Source organism: Meriones unguiculatus, chromosome 7, assembly GCF_030254825.1.
Source record: "Meriones unguiculatus strain TT.TT164.6M chromosome 7, Bangor_MerUng_6.1, whole genome shotgun sequence".
NCBI classification, from domain to species: domain Eukaryota; kingdom Metazoa; phylum Chordata; class Mammalia; order Rodentia; family Muridae; genus Meriones; species Meriones unguiculatus.
This window is the reverse complement of record NC_083355.1, coordinates 41832891-41847897: the sequence shown is the minus strand read 5'-3', so window position 1 is coordinate 41847897 and position 15007 is coordinate 41832891. Positions and strand designations below refer to the sequence as shown.

At 53.5% G+C, this 15007-nt stretch overlaps 1 protein-coding gene across 1 annotated transcript in view; it reads right to left on the bottom strand.

The window, feature by feature from the left end:
• Positions 1-14257, bottom strand: part of Foxn1 (forkhead box N1) — a 28351-nt gene extending 14094 nt beyond the window's left edge. Inside the window, exons 1-2 of the mRNA XM_021639808.2 lie at positions 14174-14257; positions 260-391 (exon numbers count right to left, since the gene is read on the bottom strand). Coding sequence (XP_021495483.1) covers positions 260-382 — 123 coding nt within the window. The 5' untranslated portion in view covers positions 383-391; positions 14174-14257. The remainder of the gene's footprint in view (positions 1-259; positions 392-14173) is intronic.
• Between the last annotated feature and the right edge of the window lie 750 nt (positions 14258-15007).

Here is a 15007-nt window from a genome sequence, read left to right as displayed (position 1 = left end):
ATCCTGGAATGATGAGCTGCTCTTGGGATTCCGGTCTGATACAAGGATACCTCTCCTAAACCTGGGGCACCCTAAGGCTGATGGGGAACACCAAACCAAGGGATGAACTGAGACCCGTGCCTGAGCCCTCTCGGGTCTAGAGTCATAACGTTTGTTGGTGTAAGGGACAAAGCAGATCCGGGAGGTCTCTGTGTGGGGCCGTGACTGCCTACTCACTGCCTATACAGCTACCAGGCTGGCTTAGTTAGCAGGTACTTACGCTCTGTGGGGCAGGAGAGACCGGGAGGCCCGGAGCCTGCATGAGGTCCCCTTGGGGTTCGCCCTCCAGTCGGGTGGAGCCTGGCAGTGTGACGTCAGACTGCGGAGGGAGTAGCGACACCATCACCCAGTCCTGGCCTCGAAGAAAGCCGGCTATGATGAGAATGAGGACCAAGTCTAGGAGTGGCTGACCCCAGGCCCCCACCTCCATTCCCACCCCTTCCCTAGGCTGGGACCCTGTCTTCAGCTAGCCACCCAATGGGGAAATAGGGAGAGAAGGGAAGAGATGAGATATCTATCTATCTATCTATCTATCTATCTATCTATCTATCTATCTATCTATCTGAGAGAGAGAGAGCCAGCCATGGTGGTGCATTGGTAATGCTGGTAGGCAAATGCTGAAGAGGATAAGACACGAGGATCATGGGAGAGAAATGAACTATCTAGATTACTTAGAAGAGGGGGGTTCTGTCTATTTTCAAGCTTTGCTGGTTCAAGTGAGTCAGCGAGCTGCAGCTTCCCAGAGAGCCCTGGCTGCTAGGTCTCCTATGTCTATGCTAGGTGACCTTATCAGTGGCTGGGTAGGCCCTGAGAGGAGGGGAAGCTAGGAGGTGCGTCATGCCTAGACTTCATGGGACAGCAATTCCAATGATACAGAGGGGTAGTCTTGTGGGGACCTTGCTGGTAGGACCAATGGGATATTTGATAAGCATTTTTACCTCCATCCTTCAAACTGTTATGTGTAATTTTGTGCCAAACATTTCTCTTTTCCTTATCCCCACTCTTCTTTCCTCCCTTCCTGTTCTGTTTGAGATTGAACCCGCTGCCCCCAGCCTCCATCACTTCCCTCTTCTTCAGCTTGCCTATGAAAAGCTGAGGCTTGAATTAGATCTGAGGGCTGACCTCTTCTGAACTGTTGGAGAGCCCTGACCCAGCACCAAAGAGCAGCTTGGAGGCCTTGGGGCTCGGTGCCAGGTGAGGCCATCCGTCCCAAGCTGTGTCAGCATCTGCAAGCAAGGTGAGTGACAGAGCCTCGCGCAGAGTGCAGAGAGTGAAATGAAATCATGCAGAGAAAGCATGGAGCACCGTGCAAGCGCACCAGGGTTTGCTCCAAGAGAGTTGTCACTGGGGCTCTTTCCGCTAGCAGGTCTTTGCCTTCCTTCTCCTCCCCAAAGGGCAACAGCCTTTGAGCTCATTCCGCTGAGTTCAGCCTTTGTTTCCTGAGGGACTGCTCTGTGATGGCTACTGTGTAGCACCTGGGATGGTTTACGATACATTGAAGATCACCTTAGGCTCCTCCTTCCTCCATCTCCCCAGTGCTGGGATTATAGACATGTACCTTCAAGCCCAGTTTTGTGTTCAAACCTAGGGCTTACTGACTGAGTAATATCTATATCCCCTGTTATTTTTAATACAAGTTCTCACCATACACTCCATGCTGGCCCCTAACTCACTATGTATGCAGGGTTAAGTCTGAACTGTTGACCTCAGCAGCCCAAGGGTCGGCATTACAAGTGGGAGCCACCATCCCCAAGCCCATTGCTTTACTGCCAGGATGGCTCTTTACATAGCCTATCTTTCAAATGAGGGAACTGAAGCCCAGAGAGATTTCTGTGATTTTTCCCAGTCTCACAGCCAACGCGTGACAGTCAGAACTTGAACTAAGCTTTGGTTAGCTTCTCTCCCCACCTCTGTGTTTGATGGGAGTCAGAGCTGGGAGTGAGGGGGTGAGGGGGTTGTTCTGGAAGCCAAGCAGCAAGAAAAGCCAAGATTTTACCCTGGTTCCTTCTACCCAAGACCCCTTCAAGCCACAGCGGAGTAGCTGAGCAGTTCTGGGAAATCTTGGAGAGGGGGCAGGCCTCATCTTTCTGAGCTTGGCCTAGTCAGTGGTTGACAAATCTTTGATAAATTAGCCGTCTCTAGAGAGGCTAATGGTGACAAAGAGAGAAGGGAACCTGTCCAGAGTCCCACTCAGGATTAGATGGGTTTGAGGGTGGGGCGGGTCCCCCACCTCTCAGAGTCCCCACCACTTCTCTGTATCCCCGAGCAGGCTCACTCTGAGCAGCGCTAAATGTGGCATGACCGGGAAGCGTGGAGCTGGCTGTAACTGGACACTCCGACAGCGCAGGCAGGGGCGAGGACACCCCATCTCTGGCTTTGCATGACTGCTTGCCCTGGCCCCTGCTGCCTGGACAGCTCAGCCTGCCAGCCTGCCATGCCTCACCCTGGCTCAGAGATGCCTTTACTAGAGAAGGTGGTGTCTTGCGAACTTGGCACCTTCCAAATACAATCCCCCCCCCCCGGGTGTGAGGCAGGATGGGGGATTGGGGGTGGGGAGGAGTGAGGTTTTCCCTCCCCATCTTAGGCTCTGTAGTCCTGGGAGGGAAGGACACTAGCAGTTCATCTTGAGGCAGATCTGACTTTGAGTCCCAAGCCTTGTCACATTCTGGCTCTGTGATTCTGAACGCACTATGTCAAGTCTGTATTTCACTTTTCTCATCTGAGAAGTGGCACCTGTGGGCCTATATCACTCTTGAGGATTAAGTGGCATGGTGCACATGAGATGCCAATACCCAGAAAAGAGCCAGGGACATACATCATACCTCTGGCTTCAGCTGGCCAAACGGAGCTGGACCTAAGGGCCTCTAATCCCAGGTTCTACAGTTTCCATGATGGTCTTGGTGTGTCAGGCCTGGTAGAAGTGCTGATGATGCTGTCTCCAGGTGCCAGCTGCCCTTGCGGGCCTTCCCTGCCTGCCTGGTCTTTATTTATCATGACCCCAGGAGACTCAGACACCAGCCCTGCTACTTTACAGGGTAGGGGCATCTAAGCTCCAGCTGGGCCTTCCCCTCTTGAAGATCTGTCTTTCTTAGAAGTACCCTGACTTCTTTCCCCAATCCCTCTTCCCCAGATGGAGCTATCTGTATAAGCCCTGGCGGAGATCCTGTGTGTCAGAGGCCTTCTGGTCCTAGTCAGGACTGCATACACACACACACTCTGGCTCTGCAAACCACCACCCCTTTCCCAATGAGCTTGTCTCTGCAGAATTCAGAGGCCTGCCCCTTAATCTATATTGAGGATGCAGATGTCCCAGAGTGGTCCTCACTCGGGCATTCTTCTGGGTCTGTAAGTACTGACGTCCAGCTCAGTGACTATGGTGCCCAGAGCTGAGGCCTTGTTCTATGACTCCCTTAAGAAAATGAACTGACTCTTCTAAGGCCACACTGTCTGGGAAAGATGAGCCCTCAGTCATCCTAAAGGGGTCACCTACTGGACAAAGGGCCCCTAGTTGGGAAGGGTCTTTTCAGCACAGAGGAGAGAGGGGGAGAGACAGAGAGAGAGAGAGAGAGAGAGAGAGAGAGAGAGAGAGAGAGAGAGGCATCCTCACCCCAGCCCTTCCCTGGAGCAGTGGTAATGTTCTTAAAGCTGGTGACCTGCAGTCAGGTCTGGGTCTGAATCCCAGTCAGGGTGAGAATTTGGTTGGACAGGTTGTTTAACTTCCTTGCCTGGGCCTCAGTTTCCTCCTCTGTAAAATAGAGCTTATAATACATACCTCTTTGGAGGACTGGATGAAATATTGCTTGTAAATAGCTTAACACACAGTACATACTCAATAAATGATAGCTATTATTAATAATTAGCAGTGGGACAGAGTTAATTTAAGGCATGAGCTCTGGTGTGGAGGAGGGAACTCCTTTTTCTTGCTCTTTCCTGCCTCCCACCCTCACCTCCCGGACATCATCTTCCTCCACTGACAAGAGACTGAACTTCCTCTTGACTCTGGCCTCTGAGGTCATTTTGATCACTCTCCTGCAGTAGAGCCAGTAGCTACAGAAACTCCAATGGCCTGGGATGGAATGGACAGAGTGTTCCTGCTGCTTTGGAACCCTCAGGAGGCATCCATGGTGGCCCAGAGTCCTGAGAGTGGGTGTGAACCCGGAAGGAATCTTTTCTTTTGTTGCTGTCAAACCTTGATCCAACACACAATGGGATGAGCACCGATGTCAGCACACTGACTTCTCTTCTCCTTTCCTGTCTCCCCATCTCCCAAATCCAGACTTCGGGAGTTGGTCCAGAGCACTTATCACCACCACTCAGAACCAACTTCTGCCCACCATATGTCTCCTTCATGGGCTGGACACGATGGAGACACGGCCCAAGTTTCCTTCTACCATAAGACCATAATCCTCCTAGACCCACATCATTGGAGCGCTTGCAAGTTCATGTTGCCTGATTTCATGATCGCGTCATCACTTCCTCCTTCTGTCCCCAATGATAGTGAGCAGAGCACCCTGCAGCCAGGACTTTGAGGCACAAACTAAATCCATCACTTCCAATTCTATATCCAGCAAAATAAGGACAAATTGGCCACGACCACCCAGCTGCCCATACACAATTCCAAACATTGTAAGTCAGAATGCTGCCCAGTGTGTTGGCACACGCCTTTAAGCCCATCCCTGGGGAGGCAAGTGTATCTCTGAAGTTGAGGCCAGCCTGGCCTACATAAGGAGTTCCAGGACAGCCAGGGATGAATAGTGAGAGCATATATAAAAACAAAAACAAAAACTAAAAACAAAAGCCAAACCAAAATAAAGCAAATCCAAATCAGAATCTTCCTTCCCCTTTTTGATAGCTGATATTTGGTGAAAATTTACCAGCATACTCCAGGCAGAGAAGCAAGGGCATTAGCTCCATTTATCATGGGAGCAAAAAAAGAGGCCTGGGGAGAAGAAATAACATGTCTAGGTCCACGGAGAGAAGGAAAATCCTCTCTCATGCCTCAAGAGCCCCAGACACACTTATCTAGCACTATAGCTTTAGTAAGACCTGTTGAAGACCCTGTCAGGGTCTGGGCATCCTTGATACCCTCTGCCCTCTGAGCTCCTTCTGTAATCCCTGGAGAAGGGAAAAATTTGGGGGGACAGAATAGACATGATGGGCCCTAGAGTCAAAGGAAGAGAGAAATGGCCTTCTGGCCCGAGTAGGGAGATTGCGAAAAAACCCCTCCGGAACTGGTAGCTGGATGGATAATGAATTAATGGCAGTCATTGCTGCATGGCTGTCCTGTATCCCCGGATGCCTGGCATCCCCACCTTGTACACTTCCCTTAAACCGTCAGTGCCGCACTACCTCCAGCCGTTGGCACCTCTGCCTCCTAGACCCTACCCTCAGCACTTGGGCAGAAGGGGCCGTTTTGGCGGGTCCTGGGGGCTGCCTAACTTGCTGATTTTTGTGGCCTTGGACAAGTTATTTTCTCACTGCACTTTGGTTCTTCTACAGGCAAAATGAAGCCCAGGGACCATTTGAATCTTAGGACGCTGGTGTTGGTCCTGTGGATGTGTTTGCCATCTATGGAGTAATATGCTAGGCTTGTGCCAGGAATTCTGGTTCTATCCCAGAAGGGAGGCACTGCGCTGTCACCCCCTTTTATGGATCAGGAAACTGAGGCTCAGAGAGATTAATGACTCGCCCAAGTCCCCCAGCTAGTAAACTGTGCTCCCCAAGATCAGACCCAGGCTTCAAAGCTAATCTCTTCTTAACCACTAGACCACACAGCCCCGCCTCAGGAAGGTGGAGGATTCCTTGGAAGGGTCTGTCCCTGGAGGCCCTGCTGGCAGCTGCGTCACAGAAGCCAGGCAGGCACTGCTGCCTGACAAGGACACTTAGAAGGTTCCGAGACACCTCCCCCCCCAACACCTGTCGGCGCCCTCCTGCTCTCCCTTTATGAGCAGGCGGAGCCGGCTCAGTTCCACCTTAATGGTTTCTGTTGCTGGCTGCGGCAGCATGTTTTACGAGGGGTGGGGCCGTGCCCAGTGTTCGCCTGCAGCCCCACCCGGAGCTCCACCTGCCAGGCCTCTGGGAGGGGCTCCCTGGAGCAGGTCCCTAATTACCTTGTGGGGGGTGGCAGGGAAGGACCTGGAGATCGTGCCTAAGGCTTGCACCCCTCAGGATTCTGGGAGTCTAGGGGTGTCAAGAAGACTGGGTTTGCAGCAGCTTTCCTCCAGCCAACCTGGGGTCCCGAAGGCAGTCTTCTGTACTCTTTGGCTCTGCATACTGCCTGGCTTTGTAAAGAGCGATGGGTGAAAGGCAGCCACAGGCAAGTGAGACGGCTTAGCAGAACAGGTACCTGCTTCAGCCTCCTGAAGGCACTACATGGTGGCTGGAGAGAACCAGCTGCAGGAAATTTTCGCCTGGCCCCCATACTCTTGCTTCGGCAGGCATGCACATGAACACACACACACACACACACACACACACACACTGTAGTAAGAAAAGCAACCATATTTCCCTTGCAATGTTCTGTCAACCTCTGGGCACCTGCGGCCAAACCATTCCAATCTCTGTCAGTTCTTTTATAAAGATAACTTAGTCATTCCCCTAGCCTCATCAAGCACACTGGTCAGAACGCATCCTTCAATATGTTCATCCTGAAACAAGCGCTTGACTAGGCCAACCTGGACGTTCTCTTAGGTATTTGGTCTTAGTTCCTATAATCTTGTCCACTTGCCATATTCACCAAGGGCTGCTCCCCACGAGCTAAGGGAAATAGACTCGTCCCTTCTCCAGGGAAGGTCCCAGCTTTGCTGAGAATGTCTGATGCTGGTAGCCTCCTATTCTTTCATGAACCTCTGCCTCACATGCTTTTGTTTTCATAGTCCTTAGCCACCTCTGGGCAATTTCCCTACTCCCCATCCCCTCACCATCTTCTTCCACCCAGTCCTGATCCCCAAAGAATCCAAATCTAAACACTCACAGTGGGCTCTGGGCCGTGGACACCATCCCGGCTTTGGGGAGTCATCCAGCCTGCAGCTTCAGGGGAGCCTCCATCCAGGTATAAATACTCCCACATGCTAGGACCTGCCCCCTCCCCCAGGGCAGGGGTGGGACTGCCTCCCCAGGCCAAACAGGGCGGTCACATGTCCCATAAATGCCACAGGACCACAGGCTCTTCCCAGTAGCCCTGACCTCTCTAAGTAGGTAGGTGGATAGATGGATGGATGGTTGGATGAAAGATGGATGAGCAGACAGAAGGATGGATGAACAGACAGATGGGTGACTTACAGATGAGCAGATAGATGGGCCATGGATAGACAGGTGGATGGATGGATGTTTTTGAAATGCTATGGATGCCTAGCTTGTAAATGGCCAGGAAGAGATTTTAAAGAAACAAGAAAGGGTGCCCCTCAGAGTTATCGTCTACTCCTCCTAGACTTGTTTTAGGTCTCCCTTCTCCCTTGCTTCGGGCACCTTGTTTAAGAGATTGACCAACTGGACTCTCTTTCCTTAGATACCTCTTTCCAGAGACCTCTTAATCCACCTGATGCCCCTGCCCACAAGAACTTTGGCTTTTCTTCTTGGGGGCTATTTCCCACCCACCTTTTCCCCCTTTCTGCCTTCCTCCCTCCGCCGGAGCCCCTGCTCTGAGACCAGGAGCCTATCCCAGATCTTGTTTCCAGGGCAACGTGGCTTCCTTCCGAGGTGAGCAGGCATTCTCATATTCAAGAACATGACACCTTTGGAGAGCCAGATAGGAAAAAGCCCCCAGCTCCACCTTTCCAGGGGATTTTTGAAGCCCTGAGTGGTGGGGAAAGGTCTGACAAAGAATTTGGAGACAGAAGTATTGTCCTAGTTAGGCTGGTAGCATGTAATCTTAGTACTCGGGAGGCAGAGGCAGAAGGATCACAAATTTAAGGTCAGTCTGGGCTGCATTGTGAGACCTTGTAACACACACATGCACACACACAATGCCAGGCAGTGGTGCCACACGCCTTTAATCCCAGCGCTCAAGAGGCAGAGGTAGGCAGATCTCTGAGTTTGAGGCCAGCCTGGTCTACAAAGTGAGTTCCAGGACAGCCAAGGGTATGAAGAGAAACCCTGCCTTGAAAAACAACAGTCTTCATCATCATCTAAAAAGAAATATCAGGATCTAAATGGAGAGCTGGGTGTGGCACTTGCTTAACCCTCTGCATGCCCCTTACAGAGAACAGAGATGGGGTCTTAGGCACTGGTTTCCAGAAAGGAAATTTCCCTCAAACACTCAGTCTGCCTAGTCATGAAAGAGGCCAAGGAGGGGAGAAGTAGGTGGGGGAGGATTGAAGGGCCAGGAGGGTTTTTAACCTTCATCCTTCCTGTGGCAAGCCACATCTGCTGAAGAGAGTGTGGGACAGGCTAAAGGGCCAAAGCTGCTGCTGGCTTCTCAGAGCCCATCAGAGGCCAAGAAACTCTGGCCCACAATGACATCACTTGGAACTGAGCCTCCTCCTCCTTACCCCCAAATTGGGTGTAGAGCCAATTGGCTATGTCAGTCGCTGGCTGCTGAGGATCTGATCTGTAAATCCATCAGGGATGATGGGACATTGTGCTATCTGCTCCCCTAATCTGGGTTCTCTCCGAAAGCCTTCACCAAGTTGGACTGACCCAGCTTCCTATAGAGCCCCTCTCTCCCTCTCAGGGACTGTGGGAGGAACTTTGCCTAGCTCCGTCATCAGTATGGGTTAGCCACTAGGGTGACGCTTACTTCCTTCTTTGTGAAGTGATAACTTCATTCTGGCCTTGAATTCTTCCCCTGCCGTCCTGTCCCTAGGGGCAGGTGACAACCATGAGGAGGCCTCCTAAGGAGTGAGCAGCATTCTGCCTCCTCTCCCGGAATCCTAAGGAGCAGCTACAGCACTGCACCTCACTGGGATGTTCCCTATAGAAGTTGGGGGGACAGCCACCCTTTGCCTGCTCATCTTAGTAGGGGCCTCGGGTGGCCTGGGATTCCACTGTCCCTTGGATAGAGGCCTCTCTCTGTACATATTATTACCAGCACTGCTCATTACCACCAATCTATTATTAGGGATATTAATTCTGCCACCACTGCTAATAACACTGATTCAGCACAAGATGAGTGCATGCTGGCGCACTTCCTGCCCCCATGTCCAAGCGAACAGCAGGTGGGCAGTCACTGGCTGCAAAGCATGAGGCGTGAAGGAAGAAGCACATTGGAAGATGCTCCCATCCAAGGCCCTTTCTGAGTGACAGATGGTAGAACTGAAGCCCAACCAAGAAGGATGGCTGTGTTTGTTTCTGTGCTGCTGAGGACTGAACATGGCACTGCCATAGCAGGATAGGAATTATTTCATAGGCAGGAGTGTTGTGCCACTTCTTCCTCTGGGTGCCTGGGTCATGTTGAGCTGGCTCTGAGATACCGGCATGCCTTCGGAGAAGTGACAGACCCAGAGGGTCTTTCTGAGCTGCTCTGGCTGTGTGGCTCCTACCTCCCTTGAGACTCACTCTCTACATCCTTCTGGCTTTCCCATCACCCCAGACTTCCTCTCAACCTCTCCCACTGTAAGCACCTTGCATATAGGCATAGAAAGATCCATCAAAGTGTTCTTTTTCCCTTCCTTCCTTCCTTCCTTCCTTCCTTCCTTCCTTCCTTCCTTCCTTCCTTCCTTCCTTCCTTCCTCCCTCCCTCCCTCCCTCCCTCCCTCCCTCCCTCCCTCCCTCCCTCCTTCCTTCCTTTCCTTTCCTTTCCTTTGTTTGTTTTTCAAGACAGGGTCTCTCTGTTTATTCTTGGCTGTTGTCCTGGGACTCACTTTGTAAACCAGGCTGGTTCTGAACTCAGAGATCCTCCTCCTAAACTCTGGGATTAAAGGCATACACCACCATTACCTCGTTCTTTTTTGTTTGTGTTCTTTTGGACAGAGTCTTGCTGTGGATTCCAGACTGACTTCAAACTCATTATGCAGCCTGGATTACCCAGAGTGGCTTCAAACTCATAGCAATCCTCCTGCCCCAGCCTGCTCACTGCTGGAGTTACAAGAGACCCTTCTCTTAGTCAGCTGTTCTGTAGGTGCCCAGGGTAGGTTCTTTAGGGCACCCTTCTTTAGAGGGCCAGGGGACAGAGTACCACTGACTGAGCATTGTTATAGCTCTTCTGGCTGTGTACAGGGGAGGGTTGACAAGTGTGATAACTGGGTCTCCACATCACAGTGTGTGTGTGTGTGTGTGTGCGTGTGTGCGTGTTCATCCTTGTTCACATCCTTTGCCTCTGAACCTGATAGGCTGCTGCAGTCTGGGACATGGCTGTGGAATTTACAAGTGTAGGTGGGACTTCCATCTGTCTGCAGGCGATCCGGTTCCAGGGACACGCCCTGTTCTGGGTGTCTGCGTGTATACTGACACAGAGTGTGTGATGGTGCCACCTAAACTGACTATGTGTTGGTGCCTAGGCTGCCTGCAGTTTATCAGAAATCGTGGTTTCAGGCTGGGGGGAGTGTCGAAGGCCCTTGGGGGGTTTTGAGGACATGGTTGGTGGCTGTAAGCTTGGGGTGGAGGGTCATTGCTGCGCCTCCCAGCAATGAGGAGGCTGGGAGGCTCTGGGTAGCATCCCAGAGAACCACTGCCCCCCACCCCTGCCACACACACACACCTAGGGAGCTTCCAGAATATTCCTGAGAGCTCAGGTTCCCTTCCCTGTGACTCACAGCAGGCTCTAGTTCCCCGAGAGATCACGATTCAGCTAATTCTTTCCCCAGTCTCATTAATCTGAGCTGACTAAGCAAGAGCCACAGGCAGGGTAGAGACTGGGGGATACTCATGACAGTGGCAGTCATTCCTAAAGAACCCAGCTGGCCTTGCTTCAGCTTCTTTCATCTGCCTGCCTTGGCCTGGCCATGCCTGATTGGATCAGCCATTCCTCCAGCCCTCCCCGATTTGCTTGCCACACAGCTGCAGCACTCAGACACCAGATTTCTTGCTCTCATCTTGTATCTGAACTCATTTGAGTGGTTTCATTTTTATTTTGGGGGGCTGGGGCTGAGGCTGGCACCCAGGACCTCACGCCTATACAGCACAGGATATCCCACTGAACTGTATACTGGCTGAACCCCATTTTTCTATCTACCAGCATCCAGCTTTTTAAGGCCCACATGAAATCATATGGGAAGCTGAGAGCGTCTCTAGGCATGATCCCATACAATTTGTCCCTGGGGCATGGCTCTGGGCTCCTCCTCCTAAGAGAATAAATGAGGGAACACTGAGAGAGGATCTAGATTCCTGGGGTGGAGGGTGGGATTGTGCACAGAGATCCCCATCCAACCTGTGGGGTTGCTGGCAGTGGGGCTAGGGGGGAGGATGGAGGAGGGAGGATGGGGGGAGTTAGGAGTAGGAGGGAGATGGAGACTCTGGTAAAGTTGAGGATGAGGAGAAAAAGTAGAAAGGAAGAGAGGCTGAGCTGTGGCTGCAAGTGGAGATAAAGGAGGGGCAGGAGACTCACAGCAGAAGCTTCAGCTCAAGCCAGGCCTGGGGTGCACAAGGAGGGCTGGTGAAAGGGAACGGGCTTCAGGCTGGGAGGCAGAAGGAGGCAGGGACTGGGGCAGGCTGGAAGGGATAGGGGTCCAGCATATCTTTCCCCTGCTCTGAGCCCCACTTCCCCCCATCCACCCCAGATCAAGGCTGCCTGTCCTCTCCAGGAAACTGTCTTCTAGGGTTACACGGGCCGGGATGACTAAATTTAAAATGCTGAACTTTCTCCCCCAAGTCACAATCTCCCATTGTCAAGCCTGTCCGGCTTCAACAGGGATGATGGCCTTCTGTCCCTTTGGTCTGGGGAACCAGAAGTGGCCTATAAGCCGGAGGGTGGTGGTGGTTGTACACTTTCAATTTCAGCACTGAGGCAGGAGGAGCACTGTGAGTTCAAGGCTAGCCTGGGCTAGATAGGAAGATCATGTCTCTAAAACAAAACAAAACAAAACAGACAAAAAAGTGGCTCCAGTCTCATCAGAATATGGTGCCGGAGAGATGGCAGAGGACAGTAGGCTCACAGATTCCCGGGGCTTTTACGTTTACCGAGGAACAGGCTTCAGCTATGTGTGTAGACTCGGGGGATTCTGCTGGTCCATGAAGACTAGGCTCAACTCAAGCTAGAAGAGGGAAGCTTAGACAGCAGAAAACATTCCCTGGCTGGGGGGTGGAGGGTCCAAGTGTGAGGATGCCCTGTGCCTTTCTTAGAGGGCAGAAGGGACTTTCCAGGGGCCCAGAGGAAGGCTTTCCCTGGAGCAAAGGACAGCATGTGACAGAAAGCACGTGCCATGAGGGGCTTTTCCTTTTGTCTTTAGCTGTCCCAAGGCCTCTTTCTCTCATGAAGAGCACTGAAAGCTGTCGGCGGGAGGAAGTGTGGGTTCTGTGTGCGGATAGACACAAACGAAGAGAGCTTCGGGCCCTCATGCTCCCTGATCTTTCCATTCTCTCTCTTTTCCATGGCTCACTCACTGGTCCCTAAACCCCTGGGAACTAAAGTCCTCTGAGAACTCCCCAGCATTCCCGGGAGAACAGGTTCCTGGCCCGTGGTGAGGTGAGAGGCCTGGGGGTGCAGCGTGCCTCAGCAGGCCTCGAAGCCGGGAGCTGAGCTCGGCACAGGCCGCCCGGGCGGGGCTGGGTGGAGCGCTGGGAGGGCAAGGGCCCCTCCCCATGGCACCTTCACCCCTGAGGATCCTCAACTGAGGGCTGCACTCCGTCCCTCTGTGCTTCCCCAGGACCCGGCTCAGCTCTGTCTGAGCCCCTCACAGAGCCACAGGAGAGAAGACCCAGGCGAGATGTGCTGCCTGCCTCATCAGCCTGGGATGCCCTTTTTCCGCAGGCATCTTGTCCTGCTCTGTAGGTCAGGCTGGGAAAAAAGCTCTCTCCAAGCCCAGTGCGGGCATAGAGTTCACTGCCACCTTCTGTAACAAGCCCAGGCTCAGGGGAGCTGGGCTTCCTCAGTGCAAGAAAGCCAAAGACATGGGGGTGGTAAGGATGAACCCTACAGACTTCAGAGAGGCTGTGAGGAAACCCATCAAGTCTCTCCCTGAAGGGCTTAGAAAGCGGACAGAACCAAGCTCTGTCTGGTGTGGGACCTGCCCAGCCCAGAAGTAGGGGACAGATGAGCTGAGATGGTGTCCTGAGGGCCGGCACCTCCTCCACCTGGTTCTTTCTTGCTGAGCAGCTGTGCCCCGTCACTACACATACCCAGACATGTCCCCTGCACTTGAAGGTACAGAGTGAGGAGCCAAACACGCCCACTTATCACTCCAGCCTTAACCCAACGTGCTTCCTTGGACACTGAAGGAGAGCTGGGGGTTGGAGGGTGGTGAGTGGGCTCCAGGATTTTGCCCGATCAGGTAGGGGACAGAGGGGAGTCTCAGTAGTTAAAGAGGGCACTGGCTGAGGGACTTCACTTCCCTAGATGCCCCCGTTCTGGGCCGGTCTAGGTGGGAGTCTGTGGACCCTCTGCCTATCTCAGGTCTGCTCACCACTTCTCTCTACTGCAGGGACCCTGAAGAAGCGAGACATCCCAGAGACGCGAGCCTCTAGCTCAGCGTCGGCTCCCAGCCGCAGCACCTGTTCCACCTGTCTGCTCCTGCACCAGGTGCACCATCCTCCTTTCTGCAGGTCCAGCCTCCCCACAGAACCTGGGACATGCAGACCCCAGCCCAGGTATATCCCAGAGAGCCTCGCGGGTCACCAGAGCCAGGTCCCCCATGGTCCACCCAAACAGCCACTCAGTCCTTATCTGGGGATCTTCCCGGCTGACTTTGAGCGCTAGCTTTCCAGCTGGAGCTGTCATTGCCTCCCAGCCGAGGGTGGGTGGCACCGCTTAGAGCCACCACGCAGAGCCACCACACAGAGCCACCGCTCAGAGCCACCACAGAAGGACAGAGTCCTACAGTATAGCAGGAAGGGTCAAAGTTGGAAGATCTGGGCTAGAAAAGAGAGAGAGGAGTGTGGAGGAGGGGTCCCCTCGGACTCCAGGCACTCACCCTGATCCTGAGCCTCCCCGGAGAGACAGTGAGACGCTAAGGAGCACCCAGTGCCTCCTGGGGCCCATTAAAAAGCCAAGCCCCCTCCCCTGCTGGCCTCCACGGCTGACTTGGGTCAGGTCTCCTCTTACCTGCTCAGTGAAGCAGGTCAGCGTGGGGGCCTGGGTCTGGGGGGCCAGGAGCTCCGACCGTCTGTCAGTCTGTCAGCCCGGTTGTCCTGGGTCTGCGCTGACATCAGGTGAGGGGAGGCAGCTGCTGGGTGAGCCAATAATTATGATATCAGCTTCCCCTTGCCCCGAGGGGTTGCTGCCAAAAACGGGGAGAAGAGAAAGGTGACTAAGAAGCTAGTTTGCTCCTTGGCTCTTGTTTGACAGGTACTGGCTCCTGTGCCCGCCCCAGCCGCGCCCGGCCCCCCACCCCTCCCCTCCTGCACCAGCCCCGGCCCCCAGTCCCTGCCAGCGGGCACAGCCTGTGGCTTGCGGGGGAGGGGTGGCTCTTTGGCCCCCACCTGCACCCCAGAACAGAGATGTCAGCCCCCATGGGTGGGGCCTAGGCCTGTCAGGACACGCACTTGTGTGTCAAGAGAGCCCAGCCACCACATGTGTGTTCATGGAGCTGGTGTGAGAGGGGTTCCAGGAAGCAGCACACAGTTGCAGCCCTGAGTCCTCTGAGGTCTCGTGTGGACCAGCAGTGATCGGGACCCCACGAGGGCCCAGTGCTTTCTGGGAGATGCTCACAGCACTGGTTGGCCCATCTGCCTGTCATGTTACCTCCGGCTCCTTTTCTGTGGGGGTGTGCACCCCAAAATCCACTTGTGACTTCTCCCACATGTCTGTGGGCATACCTGTTTCTCCCCAGGTCCTGGCAGGGACTGCCTATTTGCATGCATGTCTTCCACGATGTCTGTGCATCTGTGGCTCTTGTCCCTGTACCCAGGCCTGTATCTCTCTGCTGTGTGCCGTCTT